This window comes from Epinephelus lanceolatus, chromosome 18, assembly GCF_041903045.1.
Source record: "Epinephelus lanceolatus isolate andai-2023 chromosome 18, ASM4190304v1, whole genome shotgun sequence".
NCBI classification, from domain to species: Eukaryota; Metazoa; Chordata; class Actinopteri; order Perciformes; family Serranidae; genus Epinephelus; species Epinephelus lanceolatus.
In genome coordinates, this window is record NC_135751.1 from 35832546 (window position 1) to 35851978 (window position 19433).

The window sequence follows — 19433 nt, forward strand, 5'->3', positions numbered from 1 at the left end:
TCTGGGGGAAGACAACTCATTTTGATACAGCAGCTCCTCAACATACACATAAACAGTATGTATGTTTCTGGAGTAAACCAGCCCCCTATAGTGAGTACCAAAAATACCAAAAATGGACCTTGGACTTATTTTTTGGACTTTTATTTGAAATGCAATGCACAACATGTAACATTAACACATTAACAGTAATTGACTTTTTCCAATGTTTGTCTCTGCCTTTTTCCTTCTTGTCTGTATTATATAATACAAATACATAAATAACAATACACTTCAAAAAAAAATAAAAGTGCTTGAAATCTAAAAAATAATAATAATAAAATAATAAAAGAGAGGCAACCCTGCCTGTGGTACCATGTATATATATACATACACACACACACACACACACACACACACACACACACAGGAGTTATAATGTTAATGGGCATCCAGTCAGTTAGCTAGTCAGTAGCACCTTGGCTTTAATATTAACACATGTACATGACACAACAGCCAGCTTCTCTCATTCCAATTCAAACAGAGGACAGTGGTACTGACCACCTGTAACGTTTCCTAGCTAGAAAAAACGTCAGCTAACTCCGACCTAACAACATAAACAGTGACCTACGATTAAATGCAGCAAAAATGAGGACTGGTAATGATGATAACGTGTTGTATTGAATGGTAGAAGTTAAGAAATGTGCCACTTATCCTACTTACACCACTACTGCATATCAGCCACTCTGAAAGGCAGCGCATTGCTCTGTGCAGATAGAGCGCTCAGAGCCCGAGTCGGGAAAGGTGGGAGGGATGGGGTGGATCAAACCATTTTTGAGGCAAGGGGGGGTGCTGCTGTATTTTTGTTGTTAAAATATTACGTTTCAACCAAGTACTGTATGGTTTTGACACTTTTCTAGCTTGTTAAAAAAGGACATACAGTAAAAAAAATTTTTTAGGGGTGCTGGGATTCAATTTAGGGGTGCTTCAGCACCCCCAAAAATGGGCTAGAAACACCTATGCTACTCAACATAAAGTATTCCTACATAAGCATACATATATAATACCATTGTCTGTCATTGGCATTACATGATTTGTGAGAGCTTTTCTTTGCCCCTCCACTCCTTTAAATCTCCCAGACAGCTATGACAACAGCAGGAGGAGGAGAGTCTGAAATCCAATCTGCAGCAGCAACGCAAATAACAGAAATATTTGGGGAAAGGTTCAGAGGCCCTGAATCATCACCCTGACACTACTTAGTACTGCACCATCGGAGCACTTGGTTATTTAACAGTAAGGTCACTCCAAAAAGGACAAATTGATCCAGTCGCAAGCTTTTGGTTTTAATTAAAAACTACCATCAGGAGCAGTTTGAATTAAAACTGAAAGCTTGAGACTGAATCAATGCCTCTGTTTTTTTTTCGGACTAACCTCTTCTTATATGTGTTATGGATCAGTGTTTACTCAATGCTTTCTAAATATGGACTATTGTAGTAGCTGTAGCTACCAGAGTTACACTACAGCAGTATGTACTTGGCAGTGTTTGAGTAGTGTGACCTTTTAGCCTCGTCCTTGTTTTCCTCTAAGTCACAAGGTTTCTGGGAAGTAGAGCTCTCTTACTTTCACTTTCAGTTGATATTACTGATTTAGCTGTCTTACTTTCCCTTTCTCGTTTGTCATCACTGATTTACGAGTACACATGCAGAGTTTCTCAGCTGCTTAAACCTATCACACCATATCAGATTTATTAAGAGCGGGGGGAGGGGTTTGTGAGGGGCAGAGGTGAAGTGTGGAGACAGTGGTAATGATGGTGCTGGTGGGGTGAAGAGTGATGGCTAAAGATAAGGACTGATGTGATGTGGGGCAAGACCTCTGATGAGTTCAGTGGAAGGACCCATAGGTGCTGGTTGTGATGAAACCTGGAGGTGAAAGGGGTGGAGGAGGGTTTCGTCGATCTGACAAGGAAACGACAGCTGACAGCAGCAGAGAAATAAACAGTTTTAAAGTTTGACAGCAACTCACAGAGGTTGTGGCAAAATCTGATTGGTTCAAGTGAACGAGTGAACGCCCTCAGTTAACTTATTGATTTGGAAGCAGGAAAGGGAAGATTGAGAAAGAATGTAAATAAATAGAGGAAGCATGAAATTAGGACTTCCGCTGCTAAGCTTTCTTTCAGTACTGCAGGATTTTCTCATTCATGTCTTTGCTGCTCTGACTTGAGCTCACTCTCATACTCAGACATATTTGTCTTTCTGTACTTGCCAGGGTCAGTGTTGGGCAATTACTTTCAAAATGTAATGCATTACATATTACAAGTTGCCTTCATTTGAAAGTAATAAGTTAGTGACTTGATATCATGAAGGCCTATCTCCTTTTCTTGGACTAACCTCTTCTTAGATGTGTTAAATATTAGTGGATCTCCTCGTAGATACTTAATGCTTTGTAAATAAACATAAACTCTTGTAGCTGCTGTTGCTTTGCAAGTAACAAATGTTCAGTGTTGACAGCAGTATGTACTTGGCAGTGTTTGAGTATCATGACCTTTTAGCCTCATCATTATTTTCCTCTAGATCATGAGATTTCTGGGAAAAAGAGCTCTCTTCCTTTCACTTTTAGTTCTGTTATTACTGATTTAGCTGTCGTCCCTTCACTTTCCCTTTTGTCATCACTGATTTACAAGTAATGTGCCTGCAGAGCTTCTCATCTCCTTAAACCTGTCACATCACATCAGATTTGTTAAGAGCAGGTGGGAGGGGTTTGTGAGGGGCAGACCTAAAAAGCTCCAGGCGTCTGATCTCTCCATGTGGGGTGGGGACAAAAAGGATTTCTGACAAGACAGCCATATGTACTCAGACCAGGCAGAGCTAAAGAGACGCAGGACAAGTGGTGAGTTTTAATTTTACTTGAACTTCACTTTGATGTTGTGAATTGTCTCTATAAGTTTTTCCTGCTCTGACTTGAGGGGCAGACAATTTTTCTTTTGACACACACACACACACACCTTTCTTTGTATGCTTATGAGGACCCTCATTGACCTAGTGCATTCTCTAGCACCTAACCCTAACCATTACCACTATGGGCCATTTTAAACATTTTCCATGTTTGCACAACATGAAATTACATAAAAACACAAATTTATACAATCTTCTCTTGTATTTTATGCAACAACAAAAAACCAAATGTACTGTGCATGTTTCAAATGGAAGCATGATTTTGCTTGGTTCATCCTGAATAACACAGTAAAATTGCAATGTCTGCAACATTTCACCTGCGGTAAAATCATGAGGATGTTCCCCAAATTGTATCATGTGTAAGATGTAGTGCTTTTGTTTATCTTATCATATAATTTGCGTTATCAGCTTGAGAGGTAATGTGTTTTTGCAGTGATCATTCATTGCTGTATTTGTGTGAATAGCTTTGTCATACAGCTTGACTCCGAAAAGACGAAGAGCAGATAAGATGGAGGAAGACAACGATGATAACACAACAGCTGGAGGAGGAGAGCTTGAAATCAAGTCTGTACCATCTGCAGCCAATGAGAAAGGTAATATATTTACACAAGAAATGATTCTATTATAACATTACATTTATATGTCAGTTGAGGTTCAAACACTTAAGAATTTTTAAAGGGACAGGTCCCCCCCTATTATGAACACATATTGTTGTTCTTATCTGTAGTGCTATAAATCAAAATAGTTGTGGTGTGAGTTGCAGAGATATCAGCTGTAGAGATGTCTACCTTCTCTCCAACATAATGGAACTCGATGGCAAACTCAACAGCAATGTCTCTTTCCAGCAGCCAGGACCTGGTCTGCAAACTGAATCACTGTGCAGAGGGAAGCGTGCATCTACTGCTAGCTCACTCAGCTCCACTGAGCTAGCTAATGTAACAGCTCAGCTGCCAATAATGTTAACATCTCGCACTGTCATCAGCGCGAGCCTCTTTCACTTCCATCTGTGCAGTGATACTGTTGGCGGGTGGAGTTTGGGCAAAAGAAAATAGTTCCTACATGAAACTATGGATTATCTTGACTACCTGGGTCATGATTTCTGGAAAAGGTATTGCTGTTTTTCTTTTTTTTTTCACTCAAGCTAAGTGCCATCTTGTTCCATTGTATTGGAGAGAGGACAGACAACTCAACAGCCAATATCACCAACACTCAGTAACTCACACCAAAACAATCTAGATTGATAAATAGCACTATAGGCAGTGTTGGGATGGATACTTTTGAAATGTATTAGGTGTCAAATTTCTCATTACCCTGTTTAAAATGTAATAAGTAATGTAGCTATTTTTATAATTGCTTCATTAAAGTAATGTAACTTACAAAATTTGTTAACTTTTCTAAGAAATGTTTTAAAGTTAGTAAAATCAAGTGCAAAGTTGCACTGAAATTTGTCCCAACATCTTTGCTGACCGTTGTCGCCCAGACATAGGCCAAAAGAAGGCATTCCTACACAGCAAAAAGATGAAAAGCAACAGAATTAATAATATTAGCTTTCTACTAATAATATATAAAGACACTATTAGATGTAAGTAGTTACTGTACTCTGCAACAATAATTATAGGTCCAAAACCAAACAATTTTTTATGCTGATTCCATGCATTCTGCTTTTTCCTTCATGCCCCTGCAGTCTATGAGACGGATGAGGGTGCAGCCAAAGCCCAGGTACATTTACAACTGCATTTATTTATTTTTAACATTACCCTTTTTTCTGAAGTTGTGTCACAGTTTTGGCATTAAGTTGTGAATTTCTTTATACAATTCGAAATCGATGGTAAAACACACATCCACAATCATGACCCTCCAGGTCTGATATTAAATGACTAAGCTGAGAACCCTTTTAGAGTGTTTTTTCCCTTTTCACTTTAACACAATCTGACTTGCATTTGCTAGTGTATATTATTTTGATTCACTCTTAATTTATATGTTATAGTACTATTGTAACACTGTATTTTATTCATATTAGACTTTCATATTTATCTTGATTCTGTTTTCTTGATTTTGGGTTCCCAGTTAAAAAGAAAACATCATAATCTCAGTGATTCTAACTTGGAGAAGTAATTGTTGAATAAAATCACATATTTTCTCAGTGTGATCCAGTGAATGAACCTGGTGAAGCTCAACACTCAGAGAAGAATGATGAAAGCACAGGAAGACAGTCTGAAATCGAGTCTGTTCAATTTGCAACCGATGAGAAAGGTAATATTTTAAACAGGCATTGATTGTGCTGTTCATTCATTAACGTTGTAGATTTTATTTCAGGTGAATTCAGAACACGATGACAAATTGTTAAAATCCAATTGTGTAAATGTAAAAATTAGTTTATAACCTTGATTGCTCATCGCATCTCTGTCAACACTGTAAAACTTTGACAATGCTGGTTCAGTGATAACTGCATTGTTGTATAATGATGTTATTCTCTGTTTATCTTTGTTTCAGTGATACCTGAACTCACACTGGTGTTAATTGGTGATACAAATACCATTGAGATTGGATCAAAAAACATCTTACTTGACCATGACGAGCAAACAAATGTGGAAGAGTTTTCAACCAAACTGTATGATCTGTGTGGTCGGCACATTTCTGTCATTAACATGCTTGGCCAACCAGACATTGACAAATTCCCATTAAATCAGGGAATTCACGCCTTTCTCTTAATGTTATCAAATGGTCTGCATACAAGCCATTACAGTTCAGGAGTGCAGTGGTTAGAAAAGGCTTTTGGGAAACGATCACTTGCTTATTTAATCACAGTTGTGACTCACGAGTCAGACGAAAAATGTGAACGTGCATTGAAAGATCTGAAAGCCAACAGCAGTTTTGTTGAAAAAAGATACCACACATGTACAAGAAGTATGACAGATGTAAAAGAGATAATAGCTCTGCTGGAAAAAATAGACATCATGGTCTCTGAAAATGAGTACCACTGCTACAGTGGTCTGTGTGATGAAGATAAAGACCAGAACGAACCCCTGGACCACAAATCCCAAACAAAAGGAAGGATCAACACCTCTGTGTTTCAGCAAAATCAAATAGGTGAGATTTTAATGTTGGCATTCAGTGCTTCATAAAGTGGACAAACGTTGAAGCAGTTAGAATCAGTATTTTGCAACAACAATGTAATGTCAACGTAAAAACAATTTTGCAGTGTAAACAGGGGTTTCTCGTAGTGGTGAACCTACAAAGAATTATCACGGTTAGAGGAATTATTTACGGAGCTTTATGGTGAGTTTCAGGTCATAGTTTAGCTGTCTGGTCTGTAAATTTACGGTTTTGTTCTGGTTTCCCTGCTTGTTCAGCAAAAGGGTTCTAAGAACCCACTGTATACCACCTATTCATCACCAAACAGCAGACAGACATATTTAGTGACTAGCTGGTACACTTCATGGAGCATTTAGCAGTTGTAGAGTCAAATATTTGCCCCTGGAGCTGGCAGAGACCAAAATATAGCTATATAAGTCAGTATTGTGTTCACAACTTGTTTCCACTGCCCCCAAGTGGCCAAATAAATCAATTATTGCAGGTCTAAATAACTGATAAGTCAAAGCTGTAGCTGTAGCCTTTAACTTAGTCAAAAGTGTATCCTCAAAAACTTACAATCAGCCAGTAAGTGGTGGAAAGTTTATTTGCTCAATTTCTGTTCTTGAGTCAAATTTTGAGGTACTTGTACTCTACTTGAGTATTTTAATCTGATGAAGTTAGAGAAGTCAACAGTAAAAGCAGCAGTAACATGAGTGAGCAGTCCACGGAGAAGAGTGACGTAGTAATGAACTTTTGTCTGGAACGGTTACCTGGAATGGTAAACTCACCAAAGCTCTTTCTTTTTTGTTGAATGTGCAATCTGCTTGTTGTCTCTTTATGCTGCTACAGACGAGGAGGAGACTGCAGCTAACACGGAGATAAAGGTGAGATCTTTGAACCTTAGTGGTTATTGAGAAATACAAGCACATCTTTGTTAAATGCTACCTGTAGTTTCTGAAATTATGTCAACTTTTCAGCACTAACACCTGAACCTTTAGCTGAAGATCAGAGCTTTTTGCCTTTTTAGTGAGTTTGATCCAATTAAGCTCCTGGTTTGAAAATGGATAAGTTGAAAACACACAAAAATACAAAGCTCTTGCTAAGCTAAAGGTTTTCTAATCACCTGCTTTCTTAGTGTGATCCAGTGAGTGGTGCTAAACACTCAGACAAGGACGATGACAGCACAAGAGTGGGAGGAGACTCTGAAATCACTCCTGTAATACCATCTACAAACAACGAGAAAGGTGCATTTTAAAGAAAACTTTCATTGTATGGCAACGTAGATTTCAACTGTAAAATGATATTTCAATTTTATTGGTTTAAATAAAGTAGGGAACTTATTAATTTGTAATATGTACCCTTCAACAGGAGAGACTGATGAAGTTAAAGAGCTCAACCATGAAAGCAGCAGTAACATGACTGAGCGTTCTATGGAGGAGAGTGATGCTGTGAAGGACACAAGTCCATCATCTCAGACTGTTTCAGCAGAGACCAAAGAAGGTAAGACTTACTGAATTTTCTTTCTTTTATTTCAGTTTTGCAAAATCTGTTTCATTATGATTAAAATAAAACATATGCATATTTAGTGTAGAGGAGATACATCATGTTAAACAATACACTTTTTAAATATTCAAACAACCTTTGCAAATAAATCTTATTAACCTGGAATGGTCAAAGGACCGAAACAATTTCTTTTATGTTTGATCATGCAATCTGCTTGTTGTTTCATTATCTTGCAGTGGTGGAGCAGGAGGAGAGTACAACTAAAACAGAGATGAAGGTGAGATTCTTTGGCCCTCAGTTGTCATGGTCATGCAGAAGAATTTCTTATTTCAATGCTAACTATTTTTTTTTCTTAAGGTAAGTCAGAGTTCAGCACTAACACCTGAACCTTCAGTGTAAGATTAGAGCTTTTGGCCTTTTTAGTTCAGACTTGGAACAGAGTTTAATTCCATGTACTCATACCACTCTGCCTCCTAAATCCAATCCTTTTCCTCTGTGTTTGGTCAATTGATTGGCTTATATTAGGTGCAAATAGGCTGACCAGACGTCCCAAAAAATTCAGAACAGTCCCGAAATCCAAGCAGTTGTCCTGAATCCCAAATCTGCCCTAATTGTCATAAAAATGACACTAGAGCAGAGTCTGGAGTAGTTATTGCCTGATAAAACATTAAAACCTGATCATGGTGGTTGAGTCGTCATGCAGCTCCCACCGGCTGCACATTGGCTGCAGCAGTTCCTACATGAATTATGGGTGTTGTAGTTTTTAAATTGTATACAGCAGTGGCGATGAAGTAGATGAAGAGAGCGCAAGCTGCAGCCGCGAGGACAGGGAAAGCGCAGGCAGCCACTTGAAGGAGTGATTTGCACGTTGCAGTGCAGCCTCTTGTTCTGACTGTTCAAAACTGTTCTACAAACTTTTATTTTTTTATTGAGTTTAAAGGACAAGTGCACTCACATTGATCACTTCCATAAAATAAAATGAGAAATTGGAAAAGGAAAAGATTGAAAAAATTGTTAAAATTAAATTTGGGAACTGATCACAGATGTATTGTCTCTGTGCTTTTGCATCTTTTGTTGCTTTAATTTGCAGCTATGCTTTTAATGAAGCTGACATGTCATAACAGTCAAGCACCCCCCCGGTCCCGAATTACACCCATTCTCATGTGGTCCTCCGAACATTGTCTCTATAACTGTCCTGCCATCGAGGCTGGTGGATAAGGTAGATCGTGCCTTTGCAAAGCTCTGAAATAGCCTTCCACTCTCAATCAAATGCTCCCTCTCCATTGACACTTTTAAGACAAATCTGAAAACATACATGTTGTCAATGGCCTTTGGTTGTCTGTCATGATTTTAATATTCTATAATCTTTCACATTTGTAATTGTTCTTACCAGTTTTATTCTGTTGCATCTTTGTGTGCATTTTATATTGCTATGTATTTGTGTGTCATTCTTTTATTTTGTACAGCACTTTGGTCAACTGTAGTTGTTTATAAATGTGCTATATAAATAAACTTGATTTGATTTTTGATTTGATTTGAACCTCCTGGTTGGACACTTGGATGAATTGGTAACACTTTTGCAGAGAAGTTTAATATCTACTCACTAAAACACAAACATGTTTGCATCTAGTTGTGTATATTATCTACCCTTACTTTTTTTTGGTTTTGTTGTACTCTGAATTGGACTACCACAGTGTGTGGTTGACCTTCACATTCTTCATCTCAATGGTTCATGACCAGGTAAGCCAAAGGTTTTCTAAAATCACCTATTTTCTTAGTGTGATCCACTGAGTGGTGCTAAACAATCAGACAAGGACGATGACAGCACAAGAGTGGGAGGAGAATCTGAAATCACTCCTGTAATACCATCTACAAACAACGAGAAAGGTGCATTTTAATGAAAACTTTCATTGTATGGCAACATAGATTTCAACTGTAAAATGATATTTCAATTTTATTGGTATAAATAACATAGGGAAATTATTAATTTGTAATATTTTTTGGCTTCGACCCTTCAACAGGAGAGACTGATGAAGTTAAAGAGGTCAACAGTGAAAGCAGCAGTAACATGACTGAGCGGTCTATGAAGGAGAGTGATGCAGTGAAGGACACAAGTCCATCATCTCAGACTGTTTCAGCAGAGACCAAAGAAGGTAGGACTTACTGAATGTTCTTTCTTTTCTTATTTCATTTTTGCAAAATCTGCTTAATTATGATCAAATAACAATATGTATATTTGGTGTAGAGGACATACATCATTTTAAGAGTGCACTTTTCAAAGATGCAAACAAACTTTGCAAATAAATCTTATTATCTGGAATGGTCAAATGACCGAAACAATTTCTTTTGTTTGATCATACAATCTGCTTTTTGTCATATTACTCTGCAGTAGCGGAGCAGGAGGAGAGTACAGCTAAAACAGAGGTAAAGGTGAGATTTTTTTTGGTCCTCAGTAGTAATTGCTATAAACCAGTGTTACTCTTTTAATACTACCTAGGTTAAGTTTAAGCTGGAGACCTTTTACGTTTCGATAAGAGTTTGAATCCATGAACCTCCTGTTTGGACACATAGATGAGTTGAAATGCTTGCAGAAAAGTTTACTTTCTTCTCACTAAAATATAAACCTGCTTGAGTTTAGCTGTGCTTGTTCTTATTTTCAGTGGTTTTCATTCGGTTAACTGATGTTTAATAAAATCACTTGTTTCCTCAGTGTGATCCAATGAAAGAACTTGGTGATGATAAACACTCAAAGAATCATGACCACGCATCAGTAGGAGAATGTGAACTCAAGCCTGTACGATCGGCAAACAGTGAGAAAGGTGACATTTTCATGAATTCTATCATGACATGCAAAGGTCAGAAATACAGCTCATTAAGTTTTAATATTCAATACAGATTAAAATTAGCATTTTATTTATATATATATATATATATATATATATATATATATATATGTGTGTGTGTGTGTGTGTGTGTGTGTGTGTGTATGCGATATGTGTGTGTGTGTGTGTGTGTGTGTGTGTGTGTGTGCGCGCATCGGTATAAAAGTATATTGGTCTGACCTTCATGTAATATGTTCATTATTCTTCTGCAGGTACCTTAGATATGGATAAGAGTGGAAACAAGAATAAGGTAAAAAAAAAAAAAGTCCATATTTAATTCATTAGATGTTCAGGACAATCTAATTTATATCTCATATGGCATTACAATTTTCTAAATACAGGACATATTTATTTACTTATTTACAGCAGTCAGTGAAGAGTTCTGAAGAGATCAACAGGAAGGAACAATATCAAAGAGAAACTGAAACGCTGCTTGGCAGACTTCACCTTCAAGACAAACATCAACAGAAGTTGTCACCAGCAGATTTTCTTAAAGTAGGTCCACCTGTGAAACAGGACCATGAAACATCTGAGAAGGAACTCGCACATACTTTTCTTCAGAGGTTGATGATGTTAGACTACAGAGCCAGATATATTCCTGTAAGACAGGATAGTGATGAGGTGACCCATTCAAAGCCTGTTGTAGAGTCTGACACTGTTGACACAGACGATGATGACTTAAGTGATTTTTATAGCACCACTGCAGACTTTGATCAATCAAAACAGACTGATGTGCATCCAATGGATGTTCAAATGGCAGTATTTCACTGCTCAGACAGCTTTTTGAAGCAGAACATGATTACAAAGCTATCACAATGTCAGTATGCCTTACCTTTGCTTGTTCCTGACCCAGTCACAATGGATATTGAGTGTCCTCTGTGGACTTTCAGACAAATAAGAAAAACATGGAAGGTAACTGAAATCAAAGATAATTCAAACACTGTCACCATGAAGAGCATGCCCATCTGCAAAGCTGAGACACCCATGGTGTCATTTCTCCGCCTGGGTTCACTATCTCTGTCTAAGTCACAGCTGATTAACACTTTGATCAATGACCGTCACAGCACCTTCTTCCATAGAAACTGCCCAGGTAGCACCAAGTCTCGCCATTTGATGGATGGTGTGGCAGAGATTGCCTGGTACTGCCCTGCAGGAAAACCCAATGATGCCTTCACTGACTGCATTGCCTTCTGTAATCTTCATGGTGATGCTCTGTCAATTGAAAAACAGCGTGACATACTGACTGAGAAATCTTCAATGAATGTGGTTCTTGTACCAACTCTGGGAAAAGGTGAAGAAGGTTCTGCAGTTATCTCAGCCTTTCTCAAGTCTCCAAAGCCCCTCATATGTCTCACTGCTGATAGGGAATGCGGTGCTTTTGAGAAAAAAAAGGGAAAATACATAATGGGTCTTCAAGACAGAAGTCAGTCAGATGTTTCTGAGGAACTGAAAAGAATCATTGGAAGAATTTTGTCAGGACCACATGCATCCTTCCAGCTTGAAACCATGGCTGAGGTCTCTGGAATCAGAGTGGATGAAGATGACAAAGTCTGCCAAAAAGGAAAATCTGCTGCAATGAAAACTGTCAACTTGCTTCAGGGGATGGATGTGTCAACGATCAAAGATACATTTCTCCCGTGTCAAGGCCAACTGTGGCACAAGTGGTGCAGAATAAACAAAGAACTGTATCACCTCAAAGGACACACTGAGAAGGAGAAGTTGCAAAAGCAACAGGAACTGATGCGAATACGACAAGCTCAATGCACTGCTTCCTGTAGTAAACCGATGAAGTTGTTCACTGAAACCCTCTCGTCGTTGCCATCAACAGATAGACTATATTTCCTGAAGTGGACTCAGATTTTGATTGATAACCTCTCCACAGATGATCGGTCTTTAATTTTACAAAGCTATGATGAAAAGTGGTCTGAGGTCTTGGCTTTGAAAAAGAAGCATGACAAATCTGATCTGTTAAAAAGCAAGCAAACTGAGCTTGAACAAATATCAACAAAACTACAGTCTGCCACTTTTGGCTTGGAGCACATCTTTAGAGAAATGGGACAGATCTATGAAGCCCATGCATCTCTGCAGAAACAAACAAAGATGAGAAAAACTGACTGGTCTAAATACCCTGAGCTGGCTGCAGAGCTGATGATATCAGGACACCCAATGGAGCTGATGGATGGTGATGCAGGTCATGTGCCTTTAATGTGGATCTCTAGTCTTTTAGATGAAGTCATCAAGAAACTGGGCGACAAGAGAGTTTTTGTTTTGTCAGTGCTGGGTGTACAAAGCAGTGGAAAATCAACAATGCTGAATGTCATGTTTGGGTTACAGTTTGCAGTGAGTGCTGGCAGGTGCACCAAGGGTGCCTTCATGCAGCTGGTCAAAGTTTCAGATGAGATCAAGAAAGACTTTCACTTTGACTACATTCTAGTGGTGGACACTGAAGGACTGCGCGCTCTTGAGTTGGAGGGTAACACCAGTCTTCACCACGACAATGAACTGGCAACATTTGTTGTTGGTTTGGGAAACATGACACTGATCAACATTTTTGGAGAAAATCCAGCTGAGATGCAGGATGTTCTGCAGATTGTTGTTCAGGCTTTCATGAGGATGAAAAACGTTAAACTTTCTCCAAGTTGTGTGTTTGTTCACCAGAATGTTACAGATATTACAGCTGCAGAGAAAAACATGCATGGAAAAAGACAGCTGCAAGAAAAACTGGACAAGATGGCCCAACTAGCAGCCAAAGAGGAGGTTTGTAATGCTGAGTGCTTCAGTGACGTCATTGCATTCGATGTGCAGAAAGACGTGAAATACTTTGCCCAACTATGGGAGGGAAGTCCACCTATGGCTCCTCCAAATCCAGGGTATAGTGAGAGCATCCAAGAGCTGAAGAAGTTCATCCTCTCCAAAGCTTCACAGTCAGCTGGAATTTTTCTCTCACAGTTCAAAAGCAAAATTCAGGACCTGTGGAATGCCCTGTTGAATGAACAGTTTGCTTTCAGTTTCAAAAACACACTTGAGATTGCAGTTTACAGAAAACTTGAGGTTCAGTATGGGAACTGGACCTGGGCCCTGAGGAGCAACATGTTGACTATTGAGAACGGGCTTTACACCAGAACTGAAAACGGAAAACATGACAAGGTTGAGCTCAGTTATCTACATGAGGAAATGAAGATAACCTATGAAAAAATCAAAAAAGCAATGACAACATACTTTGATGATGACAGAGACAAAGAGATATTGGTTCAGTGGCGAAGACGATTTGAAAGCAAAATCAAGGAGTTTCATGACGACCAAGTGAGAGGAGTCAAAAGACAACTGGACAAAGTCATTGAGCAGAAAAATGCTTGTAAAAAGCTTGATGATAAGAAGACAGAGTTTGAGAACAAACTGCTACAAAAGAGCAAAGAGCTCGCTCATCAGTTAAAGGACAAGGCAAAAGATGAAGAGGAACTTAAAAAACAGTTCAATTCCGTTTGGAGTGGCTGGGTTAGTGAACTAACTGCAGGTACAAAACCTATTGAGGACATCAACTATGAAGAAGATCAGGCAACTATCCTTCAGGAGCTTGGTTTTGAATGGTCTCTTATAGATAAATGTGAAAGCAGTGGCAGCTACAAAAAAATATCAGAGGTTGGTGATTATGTCAATTACGTAGCTCTCAGCAAGGACCGAGACCTGTGTAACACAGGCCAACATAAAAATGAGAGGAAAAAGGACACAACAGGACAAAGAAATCGTTCTAGTCCTGCAAACACATTCTTTGAATTTGTTTCAGAAACAGCTACAAAAGCAGGATATTACTTCAAGGGGTATTTCCAGTATGAAGAACAGCAACAAATCAGATCCTTCATTGACAGTATTGAAAAACAGTCCCTTGATGCAATCAAGAGCAAACCTGTCGCCTCCACAGGATACAGTCCAAATTACTTGCACGAAGTGGCCAACAGTGTCAAGGAAAAGGTGGCAGAATTTGAATCAAACAGGAAATATGCCCTGAAGAAAAAGTTTACAGTTGATCTTTTACTGTATGTGTTTGACAAAGCAGGGAGATGGCTTTCAGAGTCCCACAAGGAATTCAAAAGAAACAACGATGCAGTCACTTATGTAGAAAGCAAGAAAATGCAATATTACAACATTTTCAGCAGCTTCTGCAGAGGAAGCTCATCTGCTGTTGTGTTTGGAGAACTGATCTGTGAGAAACTGAAGAGTTCCACTGTTGAAGCTGTCTGTAACAAGACTGCTATTGATCTTGCTGGAGAGATGAAGTGCAGTTTCCCAGCGTTCAGTGGGAACAGGTTGAACTTGGAGAAACACTTGCTGAAGTCACTGGCTGAGAAAGAGGACTTTGGTGGTTTTATCACCTACATCCAACACCCAAGGAACCAAGCAGAGACTTTCATAAGAGAGCAAGTACAGAAATACATCTTCACAGACAACAAAGATAAAGCACGGAATATACTCAAGAAAAATGTTGAAGACATCAATAAGCTTGTGAGTCAAGCTTTATTCACTGCAACAGAGAAAGTGAAAACCCAGAGAGGAGACTCAGACATGTGGGTAAAGGAATTTTCCAGTTTGCTAAAAGATGAGCTGACATTTGACATTTGTTGTCAAAACTTCAGTGACATTAACAATTTTGACTTTCTTACAGAAGAGATAGAGAAAGGCCTTGTATCAGTTATGAAGGAAGTGGGCAGCCTCTCACTGGATAAGATGGAGGAATTCAGGATGAAGCCTGATCAAATCCTCATCGATCAGCTGTGTAACTGCTGCTGGGCAAAGTGTCCTTTCTGTGCAGCTGTTTGTACCAACACGCTAGAAAATCACAGTCCTGACAAACACAGTGTGCCTTCTCATCGGCCCTCTGGGATTAAAGGATGGCATTTTAAAAACACAGTGGAACTGGACATCAACTTCTGCACAACATTAGTTGCAAGTGATCAACGTTTCTACCCCCATCCTTATTCAGATCAGAGTATTCCTTACAAACAGTATCAACGTGCTGGGGAGAAGTATGCCACATGGCAAATTACTCCTGATGAGTCAAAGCTGACATACTGGAAATGGTTTGTATGTCGATTTCAACAGCAACTGGAAGACCACTATAAATTAAAATTCCAGGGCAGGGGAGAAATTCCTCCTGAGTGGAGAGGCCATAGTGAAGAAGAAGCTATTGAAAGTCTGGATGAAATGTACAGTCTGTGACTGAGCCAGAAACAACCAAACTCTACTCAGTATAACAGAAACTGTCTTTAACTGTTGAAAAGAAATAGGAGTTTTTGATTGAAGGAGCGCGACAGTAGCAATATTCAGGATGAGGCCTTCCCCAAGATGACTGAAAGAAACAGCACCTATTTATAATGTGATCAATATGTATCTCAGTTTGTTTTGCAGGATAACATTATTTAGTCAGGATTCCTGAAAATGCCATGAAGCAAAGGCGAACACAACAAATGTGTAATTATAAATGGCATGTTTGTTAGCCATTAAAGGATGATTGTAAAAGAGACAGATCAGAATCAATCATAGGTTTTTATGCCTCCGCGTGGGTAAAAGCTGTAGCTGGAGGGATTATGTTTTCGGGTTGTCCGTCTGTCCATCCCTTTGTCCCATTATTGTGAATGAGATATCTCAAGAACACCTTGAGGGAATTTCTTCAAATTTGCTTCAAATGTCCACTTGGACGTAACAATGAACTGACTAGATTTTGGTGATCAAAGGCTCAGGTCAAAATTACCTTGCGTCTGAATCATTCTCGTGTATGCGGTACCTTAAGAAGGCCTTAGGGGAATTTCTTTAAATTTGGCACAAACACGGTGCCGCCTGGTTAGTATACCAGCATATATCAATTTCTCACTAGTACTAGTATTATTTCCATGTATTTATTCCAGATATTTAACATTGTAGTATTTTCAAAACGTCTCATAAATGGTGAAAAATCATACTGATACAATTTATATACAGTCGAATAACATTAAATATATGTTGTCTAAACAGTGAAAATTTAACCTTTTTGGGGGGGGGGGGGGGTAAAAATTGTAAATGTATTATCTTAGCATCCCTACCTTCACCATGAATGGACAGTTCAACTGTTTGGTTTAGCATGGCTTTAGAATGTAAAAAAAAATAAAAAAATTAGACTTACACAGTTACAACAACAATGAAGTACTTTTATTTTGTAGTGATTACCTAATTTCAATTACATTAGCTTGGCATCACTCCCTTTACTCTGAAACGACAAATGAACTGTTTGGTAGCGCATATTTAAAAAAAAATATTTGACCCTATTAGACCTTTATTTCTTGTATAAAGTTACACACAGAGCCCCAATGTCTGGAATGAGTCTTTTGTTCCTGACTTCCTGTAGCAGGTGAACTAAAAAGGCAGAATATTTAAAGACACAGTGACATCTAGTGGACTTGTTTTGCATGACATACTTTAACCAAATGGTAACGATAGGTTAATGAGGTTGGGCAAACATTATTTATTCAGCTATAGTGACTCAAAATGTGCTCTACCGAACAGTTTAGGTGAAAGTTCAAGGGTTAAAAAACAACAACATCAACAACTTCAAATCTGGCACAAACATCAACTTGGATGCAAGGATGAGCTGATTAAAATTTTGTGGTCAAAGTTCAAGATCCATGTGACCTCACTCACAAAACAAGTTTTTGACAGTCACTTAAGAATTCATATGATAACTATGACCAAATCTACACAAATCTCTAATAGAACAAGATGATGAAGTGATGAAATTTTATATCAAAAAGGTCAAAGGTCAGCTTCACTGTGACATCATAATGTTCTGCTGAAACACTTTTCTGGCCATTATTCAACATCATAAGTCAGAAACAAAAGGTTTGATCAGTATCTGGTCAGATACTGAACTGGTGACACTAATCTTGGGTGCCCATCTTGAAACTGTGCTGATTATATAGATCTTCTGCGCTGCTGAGTTTAAGATGTGTGTGAAGCATCCATGTTTTAGAATATGCATCTTCTTTGCAGCAACATTAGAAGCATTGTCAACTGTCATAGCTACAAATGACTTTGGACAGACGTGGGTATAAAGTGTAACTGCAAACTGACATGTTCATACAACTACAAGATGACAAACCAAGTTGTTTAATTAAAAATATGTTTTGTTTTTATTCAAGTAAAGTCATCTTTATTTATATGGTGCATTTTATACACAATAAAATGCAACACAATGTGCTACCACTTAGAAATGACATATAATAATAAAACAAGTGCAAATGACAAGTAGAGAAAGAATCAGTGCCAAAATTACAAATACCCAAACATACAAGACACACACACACACACACACACACACACAGAAGAAGTCAGCCATAGACTGTTATGAAGAGAAATGTTTTTGACTTGCTTTTAAAAGTATTCAGTGTGTGCCTCTCACAGGTCCACAGGCTGGGTGTTTCATCTGCTGAGACATATATGCAAAAGACAGCCTCTCCTGCTTTAGAATTAGTACGAGCAATGGTTGGATGACCTCATGTACTGAAGCGCAGGACCATTTAGAGCTTGTATACAAGTAACAGGATTTTAAAATCAAGATCAAAATACAGGTAAACAGTTTTTATTTTAGGATGTTTTCTCAAAGTCTAACGGTTTTTTGTGAAAATGGTGAATGATGATTTGTCTTTCTCAAGAATTTGGAGTATTCAACAATTTTACACTTTTGAAAAAGAGATGTCAGTCTTGTGAAAAAAAATGAATGTTTAATTTTAGTGCAATAAATAAACCCTTCATACAGTCATTGGAGTGTCCGTCTCCTTTGTTATTGATAAGCATTTGAAGAAGACCTGATTTTCTTTTGGCACACTCTCAAAAATATGGCTAAGTCCTGTCACATACTAATTCAAGTATGTTTAATTTTTATGACCCAATATCACAAATTGTGGCAAATTTTGTCAGCAATTTTTAGTTTTAGTCTTAGCGCTGGACATTTAGTCTCGCCTTCATCAAAGAAAACCTTAAACATTTTAGTTTAATGTAAGCCGGTAAAAACACATGACATTTTAGTCACTGAAAGACTGGATAGTTGATTGTCTTACATACAACATTTTAGTCTAGTTTAAGTGAAGACCAAGAGTGAACATTTTAATCAAACTTAAAAAACTGCCTTTAAATATGATTTCATCTGATTCATTTAAGGCTAAAGGAAAATTAGCCATAAAATGACAGGCTGTATGATTAAGAATGCAGCTTTGCAGAGAGGGTGTCTGGTCTGATGTTGTTCTGATTTACATATTTATCTTTGTACAGACATGATTACGAATTAGTATGAAGACAGTAAACAACAACAACAACAACAACAACAACAGACATTGCTGTCCTTTTTTTAGCCCTTAGGCCCAGTTACAAACTGGTATATTCATGTGTTTATAGTAGATTGTACACTACCTATCATAACTTAAAAGAACACAATTGTAACATTTTGCATACAGCACAAGTTAAATACTAGACAGCTAGCTTCTCTCTAATATATGGAGCAACTATGATAATAATACCTGACTGTCAAATGTGTACAGCTTTAATACTGTCCATGCTTTAGTATAGATATATATCTAGCACTCTAAATGTATCCACTATATCCAAATGTAGTGTGTGTTGTATTGTCATTTTTCACAAATAATACATCACAGCAATCTGCCAAAATGTATGAATAAAATTCAGGCCAGTTCAGTTCAGATGGATATATGAATGTAATTCAGTTCAAATCAGTTCAGGTGGAAGAGTGTGTGTGGGGAGTGTGAGTGAGGGGGGAGGGAAGAACCCAGGTTAGCTTGAAGCTCGAGTTTGGAGAAGCCAGGAGATTGTGGGGAAAGAACGAACTTATCTGCTGGTAGTGAGTCTGCTGGCAGCTCAGCCACTGAATCCAAGCAGGTAAAGCACAGCAGACCCAGTCTGTTTCCACCTGCTCCAGAGATAAGCTTTTCTTTTGAGGTCGTTGTTTCCTCACCGTTCATTTCCAGCCAGTCCTTGTAACACTTTGTCACTAGGTTTAATTCACTGT

General features: G+C 38.3%; 1 protein-coding gene across 3 annotated transcripts; it reads left to right on the top strand.

Annotated features, from left to right (window-relative positions):
- Positions 1-2711: 2711 nt before the first annotated feature.
- LOC117268709 (interferon-induced very large GTPase 1-like) lies at positions 2712-18173 on the top strand. 3 transcript variants are annotated; one of them, XM_078161242.1, is made up of 15 exons: positions 2712-2862; positions 3392-3520; positions 4612-4646; positions 5072-5180; positions 5421-6017; positions 6852-6886; positions 7138-7246; positions 7371-7502; positions 7742-7782; positions 9284-9392; positions 9527-9658; positions 9895-9935; positions 10216-10324; positions 10600-10637; positions 10754-18173. In XM_078161242.1, exons 1-15 carry the CDS (start codon positions 2820-2822, stop codon positions 15599-15601), a joined length of 6507 nt encoding a protein of 2168 aa, XP_078017368.1. In that variant the 5' UTR covers positions 2712-2819; the 3' UTR covers positions 15602-18173. The 3 variants fall into 3 exon arrangements, with proteins under 3 accessions (XP_078017368.1, XP_078017369.1, XP_078017370.1); XM_078161243.1 differs by having other exon boundaries at positions 10757-18173; XM_078161244.1 differs by having other exon boundaries at positions 9895-9929.
- The last annotated feature ends 1260 nt before the right edge of the window (positions 18174-19433 follow it).